Source organism: Indicator indicator, chromosome Z, assembly GCF_027791375.1.
Source record: "Indicator indicator isolate 239-I01 chromosome Z, UM_Iind_1.1, whole genome shotgun sequence".
In the NCBI taxonomy this organism is placed as follows: domain Eukaryota; kingdom Metazoa; phylum Chordata; class Aves; order Piciformes; family Indicatoridae; genus Indicator; species Indicator indicator.
In genome coordinates, this window is record NC_072053.1 from 45,877,582 (window position 1) to 45,895,572 (window position 17,991).

Below are 17,991 nucleotides of genomic sequence, written 5' to 3' on the forward strand. Positions count from 1 at the left end.
CTGGTCCTGCTGTGCACCTTCACCGCAGCTGCTGTTCTCAGCTCGTCAGCGAGTTGCTGCGGGTACCCGTTCCAGCACCGCAGTGCTGGTGAGTAGATTTACAAGGAGCTGGAGCCTGGAAAGGACAGCAATTACAAGCCACACTAACCACACCACCCCCTTCTCTGTTTAAAAAAGTTTTTCTTTAAGTAAGTGCAGGCAGGGCATGGGAAAGTTGCTCTTGGAAGCACTAGTAACTGGAGTGGAACATAGAGGCAGTTCCTACACACCACAGGTGCTGACAGCAGTCTAATTTCAGCAGCATGAGCTACAAGTCAAAATACTTTCAAACTGTGTTGTAATCACAGTAATTTCCAAAACTGCAAGGTAAGAATCCACTTCCTCTAGTGGTACTGTTCCACAGATCCTCTCCTCTGGCAAAGTTTCAAAGCACAATACAGCTTTTCCAGACCTAAGTGGTAATAGAGAAGGACTCCTCCTTTCTTGTAATCTGGCACAAGAACTGTAGGACACTGGCAGTACAGAGAGGGAGCAATAGGACAAGCACCAGGACTACTGTCTTGGGATCAAACTTTAAAGCAGGCCAGCTGGACAATGAATTCACACCCCAAAACTGGCATAGCTGCAACTCAAAAATCCTGTTGATACTCCAATTCCTATTAACTGCAGCCAATTAGTTCCAGGTAACTGCACTGATGTGACGATACAAACCACTTGAGATGACAGGCCAAATTTGTCCAGGAGCTCTTTTAGCTGAGTGAATACCTGAGCCCATGGAAAGGTACATTATTACAGAATGTAGTGTCCACTCAGGACCTGCTCTAAGACAGTATTTTCTGTGATAGCAGGTATCCTGATCCATAATAGGTAAAGTGCTACCCTGAACCAGTAAAGGACGATTAAAGCGTGTGATTAATCACACCTGACATGTGTTTGATAGAAATTTTCATGTTGGACTTCAAAAAGCAGGAAAGAGAGAGAAGGGAATTTAAGTAGGTTACTGGCCAAGTTCCCACCAAATTATTGAAGTGCTGATGATACTGTATTACTAATAATATGTGAAGATGTCAGAAGTCTCACATAGATATCTTTTGTTGTTACTTAACTGGAAAAAATAAAATAGGCTTCCCAAGGAGATGAGACATGAAATAATTCTGATAGGAAAGTTTCTTTAAAAACCCTACCACATTTTCTGTGGGAACTTTAATTTCAAAGACAAATTTAATTTCAAATCATTCCAGAGGACAGGACTGAAAGATGCAACAGTTGTAAGTAAAATTGTAAATATGTATTAAGAAGCTTATCACTAACTACCATGTGATGCATGTTTCTAAAACTCTCACTCAAGTAAGCGTCTGGCATCTTGCAATTCTTTAGGGAATAAGCTGTCAAGTTTCTCAGCAATCCTTTTTCCCCCCCCCCTTTAAGCTGAAATTATTTTCTACTGCAGGAGGGGCAAAAGCTCAGACAGATCAAGTGTGCTAATTTCAGCTGAGACTGATGTGTGTTGTAGCTAAGAATTGTTAGTACCAACACAAGTTATTTAGCTTAGTCAGCCTCTTGTCTCTTTCCAGCAGTCCTGGGTGTTTCTTTTGTTACCAGTCTGTGGTTTGTGGCATTTTGTGAGGGAAGTTTTTCTATCTCAAGGAGAAACAAGATACACCCTAGTTCCTTGAAAACTTCTTATCACTTCTGGAAGACACTAATTATGTTTTTGCAGCTATAATGTTTTACATACTGAGATAAGCCGTGTCAGAGAAAAGACTTTTATCAGACTGCAGTAAAACAAACAACAAGCACACAATTCCTTTTTCATGCAGGGGTGGGGGAAGAAAGAGCCTAAAGAACAGAGGAATGTGTGTTCTTTTATGTAATATTTGTTCCAGTAAAAGATAGTGCTATTTTACATACCTTGCCATTCCTATATGAGAGTGTCAGAAGATATATTTTGGCATTATCGAAGTAGTCCCACAGCGATTTTTCTCTAATCATCCAAGATAATATGCAACTCTCAATAGGAATGTTCGTTTCTTCTTTCTAAGTTAATGACAAATCAATGAATTAGTGTATAGTAAATATTTTCTCTGGTATTAGCCTTCTCACCAGGTCTTTTAAAAAGATGACAGAGTTGTTCAAGTTCTAAACTACTACCAAAGGTAACATTTGCCCGCTGAATGCCTACTACCTTTCTCTAATCAGGCATCCACCTGTGCTTCTTCCCTCTGGGCAGCTTGCAAGGCCAGAGTGTTCAGATACCGCTGCACACAGATAGGCTAAGTCTGTGACCTAATTATTCAAATTTTGCATCCTGTGGAGTGTTCCATCTGTTAATACTTGGAGAAACAGACAAATATGTTATTTTAATACCCCAGGGAGTTGATTATGCCTCCTATATATATTTTATTTCTACTTAATATGCACTGCTTCATTAGCTTCATATCTACGTTTGAAAGTGTTCAGATTCTCAACAAAATCATATCAAAGCAAAATACCAGTGCAAGATGAACAGAATGCTCAGGCATGAAATGCATACCAATACAAGACTAAGAGAAACAGAGTACTTGGGCATTGAACATACACATCCTTACAGGCTGTACTCTTTGATGTTTGAAGCTTTATGTGTGTAGAGAAAGAAATGGGTTCCAAGTTGTTGATCATTAACATTGCTTAGCTGTAATTTGTCCTCCTTCTGAGTGGAACCATGTAGTAACACAAAGAGACAAAAAAAAAACCCCAACCCCAAAACCAACCAACCAACCAAACAAAAAAATGAGAGAGGGAAAAAACCCCAAAAACTTGTAAGTGCATATGCTTTGTAGAAGGGTTTCCCAGTAGACTACGGTCTATACATATTTTCCTTTTGCAAGTGAAATTACTGGTTTAATTTATAAATTATAGTGTTAAAAGGATGTACATAAAGGATGGCTCTCTCTGAATTTTTTGGTACAGGCATTCTGATTTTGAACAGAATTGTTTTAGTTAAGTTGCCTGTCTTCTGGGGTCTTCCTGAGAACAGATGATTCAGACACTACAGTCTGCTAGGTAATTGGGAAAAAATACATTTATGTGCTTTATGAAGTTTTTTTTCTCTAAATGAAACTGATCATATATGTCTACTAGGAGTAGAGACACATTCTAAGTAAGCTATACACTGTGCATGGAGGAGCAGACAATTCACACGGATGTGCAAAATATTTTGCTCATAGGGCATGCAGATTGTCTCTTGCATTTCTAAGAGGAGTGCTGCAGATTGCTGAGATTAAGCAATCTAAAGTACAGAAAAGAGAGAATCATGAATCACAGGCTATATAATTAAGATAGAGACTGCACGTATTTAGAGAAGAAATGCCGAACCCTTTCCATTTCTCTGTTCTGTACGTAATTAAGGAGTAACACCTTGCGCCTTTTCAGGGCTATACAGTTGCATAAAAGTCCTAAAAAAACCCTTAACCAGCCACATCAAAACCTTAAATGAAAAATTCTTCATAGGTACAAGGCATCATTCTGAAATTAAAGTGCCACATTGTATTTTTCACAACCCATTACATTTCTTCCTAAAATAAATGGTATCACCAAAGCTTCCATAAGCTTTTGAAGTGACAGCTTCATGAAATCTTGGACTGCTGGTCATTGGTGTTTGGGATTATTGTTCTACTGCTAGGGAAATTAAGGAAACCAAACCAGTTTCTATAGTTATCTTAAAATTACTACCCTGCTGAAAAACCTGAAGTGCTTTTCTGAAGCAGTGCCTGTTGAGTATGTTCCTTTGTTTCATCTGCTGCAATTTCAAGATTCCCCTCTTCATTGTAGAGCTGGTAGAAGATAAAGACACATGCCATTTACCAAATGGTTGTCATGCCTCTTGAGATGCCTCTTAGCATCTCATGAAGGTAGAAAAACACCAGAACAGTAAGTCTTGTACAATTCGAGAGCAGGCTGACAGCTGTGATAGTCTTGAGAACAAAATATTTTATTCATCAATAAAACCATAGTTTACAGTAATATTTGCTAAATAAATTATATAATTTCTCTTTTACAAGAAATAAACTAAAATAAAAAATATTTCAAAGATTATATATGCACACAACATAAGGCCTTGCTGTAAATAACATTTTTTCTCCTTTTCACCAACAGTGAAAAAAATCTTTAGAGGTTTGTTTTCATGTAGTATGTGCAGAGGTTTATCCTAACCTTTTATAACATCACTTCCAGTTTCCACTGATGTGGACCTAAGTGATTAGAACAGAAAGGTCAAAACAAATTAATTTTATTCACCACTATGCTTATTTTTAAATAGGTAAAGCAGACAATAGATTTTGCTTGTAGAGAGCTGCTAGGAAAATAATCACTTTCAAGTCCAGAAAAGGTGATTTGCAATATAGTAGAAAGCAGAATTGAATACACGGTTCTTTACTGTCTAGCAAGTAACAGCAGATGATAGCAGAGTGTGGAATGCTTCATGTGATTTTTTTTGCCAAGTCCATTAATCCTTTCTGTGGTTCCAAGATCCTGACGCTTAGAATAAGTTCAGCTGATTATTACTCTTTGGCTATTAGACTCAACAAATTCCTCCTTCTTAAATCAGGAGTGCAGAAAGTGCTCTTCATTAACCATGGCCTTGTCTCATAGTTCTACTCTTCATGTATTCTTCGTTACTGGAAATACAGAAATTACAAGTAAAATCAAGAGTTGTGTTTATTTGGTTTTTTACAGAGTTGTAACACTTAACTTATTTCTTCCTCTAAAGAGGCTGCAACACAGTCTGGCAACAATTCTTTTTTTTACCTTGCACCCTAATCAAAAGCATTTAGTCTCTTTTCTTGCACAACAGCTAACCCCTATGGTTTTGCAGACATTACATTATGCTTATATTACATAAAATAAAACCACTTGTTGCTGCAAAATGTTGAACAATCTGGACATCAGTAAAGACAGTCCAAATTGAGAGTGCTCAGTAGTTCACAGCAGCTTTTATTACCTTGCAGCACTGACTGGGACTTACTGCAGAATTTACTTGTGTCAGTTTTCTTGTGTCACCTATAAAAATTCTGTTAGCTTCTGCATGAAACCCTTTCCCAGCTGAAAAATCATACCTGTCCAAAAACTTTCAGGCACAACTAATATTCTAGTCAATGTCACAACCGTCGTTTCATTTCACACACACACAAAAAATTACTTCATAATGTTAACGAATTAGAGTTTTCTATAGACGTATTGGTATTTGTACAGAATACAAATAGTTGATCTCCTCTTAGTAGCTCTTTGGAGTCAGAGATGAAGAAACTCTTCGTTGCTGAATGCCTTATTGCTAAGACTTAAACAGAGGATAAACTGACAAATAAATGAAATATTTCAGTACATCAAATGCATCTCAGCTAATGTATCCAACATGGAGCAGAACATAAAAATAAAGACATCTGTACTGACCTTATTCTAAAACCTTGCTATAGAATAAACCAAAGGCATAGGTTTGTTTATTCAACAAATTTTTAACATTACCTTTAAACTGTACATTTCGGTACAAGCATTAAATAGTTCAACAATCTAATCTTGACTATGAACAACAAAAAGAAAAAAATCTCCAAATGCGTTTTTAAAGCTTATATTAGAAAAACAGCAGTCAGTAGATTGAAATCAATATTTTAGTTAAGACTTCTAGCACTAGACCTTGAACCAGGAAGAATGGCATTTCAATATCATTCTATGACAATCATTAAACCTGTTACTGCATTGTGCACCAGTGTAAGGGTGTTCACAATCACTGATGCTAGTGTCAGAGGCTGTTCTCTCACTCTACATAGCTGTGGTCTGGCAATAATGTCTGTCTACTCCTATTTAAGCATCTGAATTTGTTAAGGGAGTACAGTAGTGGGTACTTACAGGATACAGAACAATTTAATATGAAAACTGAAATTGTTGGAGAAATTAGTAAAATTAAAGAAAATGGTAGTTCAAAAAAAATGTGACATAAGACTAACAGAAGGATAAAAAAAAAAGAAGAATCAGTTTGGAAAAAAAAAAAGTTGAACTATGGAACTACTGATAAATGAGATAACGTTTTATGAAGCCAAGACTTAAGAAGTCAACATTTTAGTAACACCTAGTTTCACTAGCATCTAGTTTTTCCTGAAAGCTCAGAGCTGAATGACTGCAGGTCTGGTTTTGGCAGGCACAATGGTCATTCAGAGAGCTTCAGACTCTCTGGCCCTATCACTACTTTTCACTCTTTAAGGGTACTAGCAGTATTGCTAATGCTAGTTTTATAATACTCAGATAACTGCATAATGTGATTCCTCTGATGATTCCAAGGCATCTCAGTGGGATCAGCAATGGGAAAAAAATATCAGCAAAATTTGCATATCAGAGTTGGGGAAAATGGACCTGACAGAAACTCGTAGGAAGTGCCAATTGTGTAGGTCTCAGAAATGTTGCTAATGATACTGATGCCATTTTAAGGAGGTGGGATTTTTCAGATGTCATCTTTGTGTCACTTGCAGTCCAGTTGTGTGCATAATATTCTGGAAAAAACTCAGTTTATTTCAAGACACAGCACATGGTGCTCTAAGCAGCTCTGTAACCACCACACAACTTTTGGGGTTACTATGATTGCAGATATAAGGAGCATTATTTTGTGACAGAGATGTAGTTTGGCTATGGCAATTTGGTCTAAAATAAATTGTGATAATAGACAAATAACACTACAAAATGCACTCTTGCAGTTGCCCTCGGAGGTATCTCACACTGTGTATATGATGAATTTACACTGTTTGAGCCTGCTTAAGGCTTTTTGTATTGGAGCATTGTTGTGCTCCATTTCTCTCATGGATTTATTTCCCAGCTGATTGATTTCCTCATATGGTGCATTAAAAGCCCCAGGTGTGAGAATGTGTAATTTAGTGACAATATGTCCTGGCATTTTCGCACTTGTTTTACTCAAATAATGTGTAAGTGCTAATGTGACATGGTAAATTTTTAATGTAATCAAGCACGTAATTCTAATGTCTAATTTTCATGCAAAGGTGACTGAAATGTTGCTGATATGTTGCTTCTTACACAGCTTTGCCACTGAACTATACTTTAAAGTCCTTGGTTGTTGTTTCAGTTCACACCAGGTTTCAGTTCTATGAGAGACACAGGCTCCTCTTTCTTCTCCTTTTTAAGATCATGCATGGATGGATACAGGTGTAAGACATAACAGGGAAAAAGAGCAGTTACCTTCTAGCATAAAGGAGCAGTTACCTCATAGCATAAAACAAGTAGGTTTGCCCCCTTCAGCCTTACTTAAACGGGATTCTGCTTTGAGCAAGAGTGCTTTATTGGTTTATTGTATGCACACATAGCGTTTTAAGGATTTAAGCATTTATTTCAGGCGAAAGAAAGGATGTCTGTGAGGAGGCTTGAATTTCCTTCCTGTACTACCGGAATAAATGCTCAATCTACCATTTTCATCACTATCTTGCGAGGAAATGGTAAGGCAGAGAAGCTGAAGCCTCCAGAAAGAGAGCAACAACATACCAAAATTTGAGGTATGCAGCACATGTGACTCTACATTTTTAGCTTTTTACATGTGTCCTGCCTGGGAACTGCTTTATTATTCCACAAGAGAATGCTGAAGAAAACTACACCATGATTAGAATTGAATCAAATGTTACGAAAGATGACAATTAAAATATTTCTAAATGGAAAACCCAAACCAACAAACAAAAATAAACCCCCAAAAAAAAACCTCAAGGGGGTTTTATAGTGGAAGTACAATCCCCTAGTCAAAGTTGCATCTGCCCAGGATGCTTCATTTCATCACAGCCAGGAATTATCTTTTCTTAGGGAAAAGTTTATACTAGAATACAGAGCTCAGGGTGCTAAAATGAAAGTAGCTGAAGGGGTGAAAATATTTGTTAAAGAAAGTAACTATGAAGATGAGAAGTGAAGACAGTAACCTGGCAGTCAGAAGTTTTTGAGTATGAATTAGGAAATGCTCAAAGAGACAGGCTTTGATACAGAACTTTGGGACTGAGATTTTAAAGTTAACTTGAATATAAAGAATTCCTAACCATCACTTCAGCTGCAAATTCAAAACGTCTTTGTATCTTTGTCCTGGAACCAAAATTCTTGTTATTACCAGGTAAAGTGTGCACTGTGTGGGTCTGTATGGTGTCCCCTTACACCCAAAAAAAATCAATGTTCTTAACTTTAAGATTAATTATTTTCGATTACGATCCCTGTTTCATCATACTTTACTTGACTGTCTGAATTTGTACACAATGCTGTTCAGTCAAATACCATTTTCGAGCTGCATTTGATAGTAAATTAATATAATGCCATTTTGCTCCAACAGCTCTTTTTCATTCATGGAATCAAAAATTCATAGCTCTTAATTTACTAAAGGACTAAAATTGGTCTAAGAAGTTAATAATTTCAGAGCAGTAGGCAAAGACATCAAAAGGATTAATGGACTGACTGAAATTAAACGAGGTAAGACATTTTTCACTATAATATCTATCAGGAAAGACTACAGCAGCTTGCCTTGAAGCAGAAACACACACAATCATTATTAACTGTGGGATTAAAGGAAAATCTGGGAATGCCATTTAAAGCTACGTATTTTGCTCCTGTTTTCAAAAGTTCAAAGTGCACATTGTAATGATTACAATTGAGGCTTAAATGAGCCTAATGCAAACATCACTGCTTTGCTTTATTTTTAAGGCATATGTTAAAAATGACTGACCTGCTCCTAGTGTTCTCAAAAACATACATGAGGAAATGACCTCCTAGTACACCATGGGAAGTATAGATTGCACATGAGAAGAAGCTTCACTAAAAAGGTTGTCAAACACTGGAATATGCTCCCCAAGGAGGTGTTTGAATCACCGTCCCTGGAGGTGTTAGGTAGTGGTTAAGGGAAGGGGTCAAGGGCTAAGAGAATGGATTAACACCAGGTTGGATAATGGTTGTACTCCATTATTTTAAAGACATTTTCTATCTGAAAATGATTCTGTGATTCTATGTTACTAGATTTTCAAAGCATTCCACCATCAACCCTACAGACTTAAAACGTAAAAGAACAACCTCCACGGTGCTGAGCGGTATTAGTGATAAAGAAGATTGTTATAAGTGAAATGAAAAAATTATCAAAAAGAAATGGTACCTCTGTTAACTCGAACAAATGGAACCACTGAACAGCCCAGGTGGGAAGGGACCTTGAGAGATAATCTAGTCCAATCTTTCCTAGGAAAGGGAGTCTGGATGGGTTTATCTAGCACTTGCATCTTGAAAGTCTCCAGTGATGGGAACTTCACTACATTCCTGCAAAGGTTGTTCCAGTGACTGCTTGTTCTCACTATAGAAATAGTTCTTTCTGATACCAAGATGAAATCTCTCCAAGCCAACTTGTACCCACTGCCCATTCTGAACACAGAGCCTCTATAGTCTTTGCAGTCAACAGGTAAGTATTGGAAGTCTCTCCTGAAACTTCTGCAGACTGAGAAGACCTAGCTCCTTCAGTCTTCCCTCATACAGCAGGTTCTCCCAGGGCTTTGATCAACTTCATGGCCCTTCTTTGGACCCTCTCCAGTCTGTCCACATCTTTTGTTGAAGTCTGGGGACCAGAACTGGACACAGTACTCAAGAAGCAGCCTGACAAGCAGTGGTAAAGTGGCATGATGATATTTTTATTCCTGCTAGGAATGTCCCTGTAGATGCAGCTCAGGATCCAGTTTGCCTGACTTATGTTTAGCTTGTCCACCAGGACACCTAAGTCCCCAGCCACAAAATCACAGCCTATGCTGGGCTTCTTAGTTATATCATCCCAGCTGAAGGATTTTGGCACTTGTCTTTGTTAAAACTTGCTAGGCCATTCTTCCAGCCTCTTTGAAAGATGGCTCTCACTTCTGATGTGTCTACCCCACCACCTATTTTAGTGTTGTCAGCAAATTTGGTGAGGGTGCTTTTAGTCTCATCATCCAGATAATTTATGAAAATGTTGAACATTGTGGGGGTCAATACTGATTCCTGGGGAACTCCACTCATGCCAGGTTGCCAGCTTGAGTAAAAACCATTGTTCACCACTCTATGAGTGTGGCCCATGAGCCAGTTTCCTGCATATGTTGCAGACCACACATGCAATCTGTTTCTTGCCAGTTTATCCAGGAGAAGGCTGTGGGAAACAGTGCTGAACATTCTGTTGAAGTGCAGGTAAACAACTTCCACTGTGCTCTCCATGCCAACAGAAGGTATTTTGTTGTAGAAGGTGATCAGCTTAGCCTGGCATGATTTGCCTTTGGTAAATCTATGCTGGATTTTCCTGTTCACCTGATTTATTTGGTTTGTAATAGTTTTCTGGAGTTGTTCCACCACTTCCCCATGGCCCAAAGAAAGTCTAATGGGCATATAGTTTTTTGGGTCCTCATTTGGGCCAGAGTATGTAGGGATGCTATAAGGAAATCCAGGGCTATCTTGGAAATAAATCTGACAAAGGATGTAAAAAATAACAAGAAGGACTTCTTCAAAGACATCATCAGGAAAAGGAAGAGTGTGGGCCTGCTGCTGAATAGTGGGTGTCCTGGTGACAGAATACAGAGAAGGTGGAGTTACTGAAAGCCTTCTTTGCTTCAGTTTTTACTGGTAAGCCCTCAGTTCCTGGAGGTAAGAGGAAAAAGTCTGGAGGAAGGAGGAGTATCCCTTATTCAAGGAGGACTGTGTTGGAGATCACCTAGACAAGCTGGACACCCACAAGTCCATGAGCCCTGATGGGATGCACCCATGAGCCCTGATGGGATGCACCCATGAGCACTGAAGGAGCTGGTTAAGGTTATTGCTAAACCACTTTCCACCATTTTTGAAAGGTCATGGAGAACAGGAGAAGTACCTGAGGACTGGAGGAAAGCCAGTGTCATTCCAGTCTTCAAAAAGGGCAAGAAGGAATATGCAGAAAACTACAGAGCAGTTGGCCTCATCTCCATCCCTGGAAAGGTGCTGAAGGTCACCTCTAAGCACGTGAAGGAGAGAAGATTCTCAGGAATAGTCAGCATGGATTCATGAAGGGGAAATCATGCTTGACCAATCTGATTGCCTTCTATGATGTTGTGAGCAGTTAGGTGGATGAGGAGAGAGCAGTGGCTGTTTTATACCTTAACCTCAGCTGGGGTTTTGATGTTGTCTCCTGCAACATGCTCATTGGTAAGCTTAGGAAGTGTGAGGTGAGTGGACAGTGAGGTGGGTTAAGAACTTGCTGAATGACAGAGCTCAGAGGGCTGTGATCAATGGTGCAGGGTCTAGTTGGAGACCTGGGGCTAATGGTGTTCCTCAGGCATCAGTACTGGGTCCAGTCTTGTTCAACATATTAATCAGCAGCCTGGATAAAGGGACAGAGTGTACTGTCAGCAAGTTTGCTGATGATACAAACTGAGAGGAAAGGCTGACACATCAGAAGGCTGTGCTGCCATCCAGCATGACCTGGGTGGACCAGACAGTTGGGCAGAGGTGAACTTCATGAAGTTCAACAAGGACTAGTGTGGAGTTCTGCACCAGGGGAGGGATAACCATATGTACCACTACAGGTTAGGAGATGATTTGCTGGAAAAGAGCTCTAGGGAGAAGGACTTGAGACCACTGGTGCACAAGAAGTTCGCCATGAATCAGCAATGTGCCCTTGTGGCTGAGAAGGACAAAGGTATTCTGGAGTGCATTAAGAAGACTGTGGCCAGCAGAGCCATGGATCAATCTCATTTAAACTATGTTCTTACCCTGAAAGGTTGGACTAGATGATCCTTGAGGTAGACTCTATGAATCTAAAAATTAATCTCAATTTTCCTCTCTGAGTAAATGTAATCTCTAAATTGTAGAATATTCAACACAAAGAATGCAAGTCCTATGAGGAGCAGCTGAAGGAGCTGGGTCTGTTCAGCCTGGAGAAAAGGAGGCTGAGGGAAGACCTCATTGCTCTCTACAACTACCTGAAAGGAGGTTGTAGCAAGGTGGGGACTTGCCTTTTCTCCCAGGTAACAAGTGATAGGTCCATTTCCTCTTGTCCTAAGTTGCACCAGGGGAAGTTTAGATTGGATATTAGAAAAAATTTCTTCACTGAAAAGGTCATCAGGCACTGAACAGACTGCCCAGGGAACTGGTGGAGTCACCATTCCTGGAGGTGTTTAAAAGACGTTTGAATGAGGTGCTTAGGGACATTGTCTAACAGTTGTGTACAGGGAGATATTAGGTTATGGTTGGACTCAATGATCTTAAGGTCTTTTCCATGAAAGTGATACTATGAGTCTATGATTATTAACACAGTAGTTAATAGACGCATAGATTCTTTAAGGATTTTCTTTGGCAAGGAACTTAAACATTTGTCTCACAGAAGAAATACTTTAATAAACCCCTGGATCTTGAAATTTATCATGTATTTTGGTCAGTTATTGAGCTGGAATCAAAGGAATTACAGAAGAAAGAGCCCATCAGAAACAGTTCAACAACTTACTAAGTAGACGTCCAAAACTGATTCATTATCATTTTCCATTTCCATTGTGCTCTGTTCTGAAGTCAAATAGATGGCACTGTCTTCTAAAGTGAATGTTGAACTTGAAGGTAACCCTTTACTGCAAAGAGTCAACCAGAAATATAAGTTATGGACAGCTCAGTCACAGATGAAAGTTTTAAAATACATTTTTCCCTTCAATGTAAAAGCTTCAAATACTTGAAAACAGGGAACATAAATAGACAAATACAAATGTGGTGGCAATGGCTAGTGAATATAAAGGGTCACTCAAGACTAATTACAAAACACCATGCTGGGTCATTTGCTCTAAGCATATTAAGGATCTTCCATTCACAGGAATGAAATTAGAGAAGAGTAGATATAGATAGGCTAAAGGTAAGGCTCGACAGGGCTCTGGGCAAGCTGATCTAGTTGAGGATGTCCCTGCTCACTGCAGGGTGCTTAGATTAGATGACTTTTGGAGGTCCCTTCCAACCTGGGTCATTCTATGATTCATTTAGTCTTTCTTCTATTGGTCCAGAGAGAGAACATTTGCTTTACAAAATAAGTGCTTATCTTATTAACTTTCATTAAGGAAATACTCCTGCTAATTCATCTGAAAGTAATTAGCTTTATTACTGCTTTCTACCACCCTTCACAGAAATTATTGAAAATTATTCAGAATCTCCAATTTTTTACACAGGCCTCAAAACATCACTGGAGAAATAGTTTACATCTGAGAATCAGTCAGTGTCACTGCATTGTTGGAGTTGTTACTGCTACTGTATGGTATTTAATATTGAATCTAAGTACCTACAGGACGAAAATACTTTATATATTTGGAGTAGTTTTAAAATGCTTAAATAATACATGAGTAGAGAAGCATTATAACAACACAGACTAATTTTTTCCGGACTCATATGTTTTTAAGCTGTCTCTAATATCAAAATGACCAAAAGATTAAGTGTAAACAGCCCAGATAACCTTAAATGGAGAAAGGATAGTATTTCTTTTTCAGGAAATCTAGATGCTTTTCTGATCCCTTGGTACTGATACTAACCATTCAGTACTTGATACTAAGGCCTGGAAATCCTTAGCAATTTACACTGAATTCCAGGGTTACTCAACCCTGTGTCTTTGGCTGTGAAAGCTAGTTACACTACAGTGTAGATTTCAATGAAAAGCTAGGAGGAAAAACAAATTTCAGATTAATCTTTCTTAAGACTGCCAGCTCTACAAGATAGAGATCATCATACTAGGTATATGTATGTGGCTTCTGCCACTGAAATTTAGACATAGCTTAGTAAATTAATGAAACCAGTGCATCATCCAGATTTCCTTTACTCTTCACATTTGAAGCCAGAGACTGAAGTTGTGTATTTTCATATGTGTTCAAGAGAAGTATTCACAGCCCAAGAAAGATTCTGTCTTCTATTCCCACAAACACTTCATAAATCAACTACAATAAGCCCAAATAATTAACTTTTCATACCACTGGAGTAGGGGTGGAAGAAGGATTAAGTTCACTTAGATGGCGTTATTTTCTCCTAATGTCAATTTACATGATTAAGAAAATATCAAACTGTAAGATTAAATGAAATATATATTAGTCCTTTGTCCAGTATTGTTTTTTATGCTTCATCACAGCTGCAGGTAGCACTGTTATGGTCTTTAAACCAGTATTCTCCCACCTGTTTTCTGCCATATTTCTTCTGTTAATCTTGTTACAGTGTTATTGTTCCAACAGACCATAATGGATAAGCAAATAAACATAAAATGTTTATTTGATTATGTACTCCTGAATACTTTTAGACATTATCCATTAGTATTTAGATATGTTATTAACTGCTACAGCTGTAATCCTATAATAGAAAGGAAAAATAAAGGCAACATAAAACCTAACCAGCCAACAAACCAAAACCCCCGTATGTCTTAAAGCATACACAGCTCATCAGATACAACAAAATACAGCTTCTACCAGTACATTAATGAGATTTACAAATTATGACCTTTTTAAAAATTAACTGAGTTGAAACACGTACGCACAGAACTTCTGTATAAAAGAATTCAACAAAATCATCTTATAAGCAATCTCTTAACAGCAACATATGCTGTCACCAGTTGGTAACAAAGTTCATATTTCTGCAACACCATCATCATAACTGCACTGACCATCAGTTTTATTGTAGACATCTGGTAAGGCAAAGACCAACTGGTGAGGAGGCACAGGAGAGAACAAGTGAAATTCCTATAGCCATAGCATATCTGAAAGAGCATTTCAGCGGAATAGAGGTTTTGTACAATTTCAACAAATGCACTCAGTTCTTATCCTTAGTTTTTAGAAGAAAAAGAAAGAAAAAACAAGTAAAGGAAATATTTTTACAATTACTTTCTCTTGTTCAGTAATGATCAGCCACAATGAGTATGCTCATATATGCTGTTGCTCTCTCCTTACTGAAGCAGTCTACTTTATCATGGCTCTTAATTAAGAAAAGGCAAAAAAAGAGGGAAGCAAAATTAATTTCACCACAGCAGAGCTGGTAAAGCCTTGTTTTGCTTTGTACTGCAATTACGTGTGCTTCAATCACAAATTTTCTTTCCTTCCCATGGGGATTCCCCCAGTGTCTCAATGCATGTTTCTTGCATGGGAGCATTCAAGTCTTTTTCCTACACTCACCTGCTTACTTTCTTGAAGCTTGCATGAATTTAATCTGCTCTGAGTCTGATTCAGTAAGATTTGTCTAAGCTTCAGAAGATAAGAGTGGTGGGTGGATAGACCAAACATTTAAACTTAACACACAAAAGTTTGTCTACATGGAAAACCAGACTGGTGAAAGGTGTGATTAAGTATTCCTTACAACAGAAACTCTAATACCTACAAATCTACAGCAGATGATATTACTTTTACTTGTTTTCTCAGTTTTCTTGGAAAATGTTGTTTGATAGAATGTGATGTCATAGAACATTTCAGTTCAAAGTTTGGACATTTCAGGATGTTTTGACTGGTAAGACAAAAAGAAAAAACACAACCCCTGAAAGGCTTCCAAAATTTCAAGTGGTCTGCACTGATAAACAACAATGCAAAAGGTAAGCCAAACAAGCTACTGAAAAATATACAGAAAAGCAGAAAGAATAGGAAAGAAAAGATAGAAGTCAATACTACATACATATTTTAGAGAAAGGAGGTACAGAATTCATAAAGAGAAAAATAAGAATTAGATTTCATATCATTTTCCTAGGCTTAAACATATCAGAAGAGTTCAGCTCCTTATATTGATCTGCAGCACCTTGGCATTGCTTGAAAGACAGAGATGATCTCTTAATTCATCATGGGATTTTGGTTGGGTTTGTGACTGGAAGCCATGAAACCTTTCATGGCTAAAAGATACTTTGGAAAGAGACTTTCTATTGTATCTTGAAACTCCAGTTTAAAACATTTCCAGAAACACATGTAAAGGCATTAACCTCCTTCAGCTCTTTTTAACTGTGAAAGCAGTATCAACCCAGACAACAGTCATACTGCTCAGGACATTCAGACTTGTCATCTGCAATTTAATTCATTGCTACTTATTAGCAAAACTTTACTCAGTGGGGAAAAAAACCCCTATTACCACTTGTGCTATAAAAATAATTCGTGATATAATATGTAACTATTACATTTCCTAAAATACTGCAAATTAAACGCTTTCAAAGACATGTATTTGGACTCAAAATTGAACATTTATTCTAGTCGAAAACAGTCCTTTTAAGTACTAATGTATCTCTGCACCAAATATAAACCTACTTGAGGAGAAGTGGGAAAATATTTTAACAGAAGCAACAGATTGTCAGTTTTGTTCTCCTACTAAATGAATACTTGACATTGCTTAAGATAGAACCACTTGACTGAGAAACAGCTTCACAGAAGAGAAAGCAGCTGTCTTATGACAAACAAAAAAGACTACATTTGCTGAATAGCATATGTCATGTTTATCCATGTTTATATTTTTACTTCCCTTTTCTAGAAAAAATTCCTTTTGTGATGAAAAACATGGCCTTTTTCCTCTTCCTGCTACTCCTTCATTTACTACTTTTACCAGTTACTTTTCATACTGCCCAAGTAACACCGTGAGTTTCCTCTAACTCTTCCAAGGAATGAGGAATAACTTGGTGGAAAAGATCAGCTAGCAGTCTGGAAAAAAACTCATAATAAGCCTTATGTTTATGACTGTTCCTCAGTGTGTCCTTGGAGCTTTAGACCCAAGCCCCGAATGCTGCTCTGCATTATCTACCAATTTGTTATGCTAGTTCTAATTTGTTTTCAAGCCAGGTATACATAAACCCTCCTCAAATGAGTCAGCCTCAGAAGCCAGCTCTGACTCTGCAAATCTCCTATGTCTGCTTAACTACATTGGCAGCGGTTTGTTGCTGCATGCCACGAGTTCTGAGCACCCTCAAGGAGAGATGGCACCGCACTCCCTTCTAAAAAAATGCTATTTTCCTTTCCTTAGAGAACAATTACATTCATGGTTGATAGAAACAGAGGGTAATTCCAAAAACACCAACAGTTAAAAGTACAGAATGTGCCTCAAGGTATCCAAAACTATTACTGCTGTCTTTTAAATGAGGGAATGGCATCTCACTTGTAAGGCTACATACTGCTTGTAAGTATTAATCACAGCCAAGGAGCTGTACAGATACTGTATTACAATTATGCATGCAGGGTCATCTCCCTTCATTACCCTATTTATAGAGAGTAAAGAATATTTGGAATGTTTTATCTGAAGTAAATCTGAACTCTTTATCCAGACTACTCCTCAGTTCTCCTTTGCTGACTGATGCTAATATAAAATAGCTCTGTAGTTTTATTTGATACTTAAATAAAATAGCGCACACACACACATCATTATTCTATAATCTTATTTCTAGCAAAGCTAAAATGTGGTAAAATGTCATGGAATATTTTTATGGAAAAAAATCAGACCTATGGACGATGCTGCATCAGTGAGAGTTATTTCACCTTAATGAAAATGGAAGGTGCAAATAACACTTTGATCAAGTAAATCTGCAAGTCACTTTCCTTATGAAAATGCAGTTGGTCAGATTTTAATAGGAGGTAAAATTGTACTGCCTCAAGATTGCTTTAAAATAACTTGATCTTTTGAAAAATGCAGTCTAAAACAACATGGGTTAGGGACATGAGTAAGCTTATCAAATTTGTATGGACACTGTATAGTCCAGTATTCCAAATCATGCCAAACAAAATTCAAGATACCTGTGTTCACCCTTCCTGACAAGAACAGGCAAGGCAATGGCTGTTCTGCAGTACCATGCATGGCAAAGAGATCTTCAAGCAGGTGAGATGAGATAACACAGCATTTCCCAGCAAGATTTATGGGCATAAGCATGGTCTTCAACAGTAATGGGCTAAAGTATATTCAAACACCAATCAAATCCAAGCTAGCTCTGACAAGCATCTACACATCTTTTCTTGAGACTTTCCTGGTTTTATCTTTCCTGGGTTAAAATGAGACAGACTATAA

At 38.0% G+C, this 17,991-nt stretch overlaps 1 protein-coding gene across 1 annotated transcript in view; it reads right to left on the reverse strand.

Moving 5' to 3' along the window:
* Window positions 1-37: 37 nt before the first annotated feature.
* The window catches only part of PIP5K1B (phosphatidylinositol-4-phosphate 5-kinase type 1 beta), a 90,873-nt gene continuing 72,919 nt past the window's right edge, over window positions 38-17,991 (reverse strand). The window contains exons 12-13 of the mRNA XM_054397583.1: window positions 12,473-12,590; window positions 38-115 (exon numbers count right to left, since the gene is read on the reverse strand). Of these exons, the coding sequence (XP_054253558.1) occupies window positions 38-115; window positions 12,473-12,590 (196 nt within the window). The remainder of the gene's footprint in view (window positions 116-12,472; window positions 12,591-17,991) is intronic.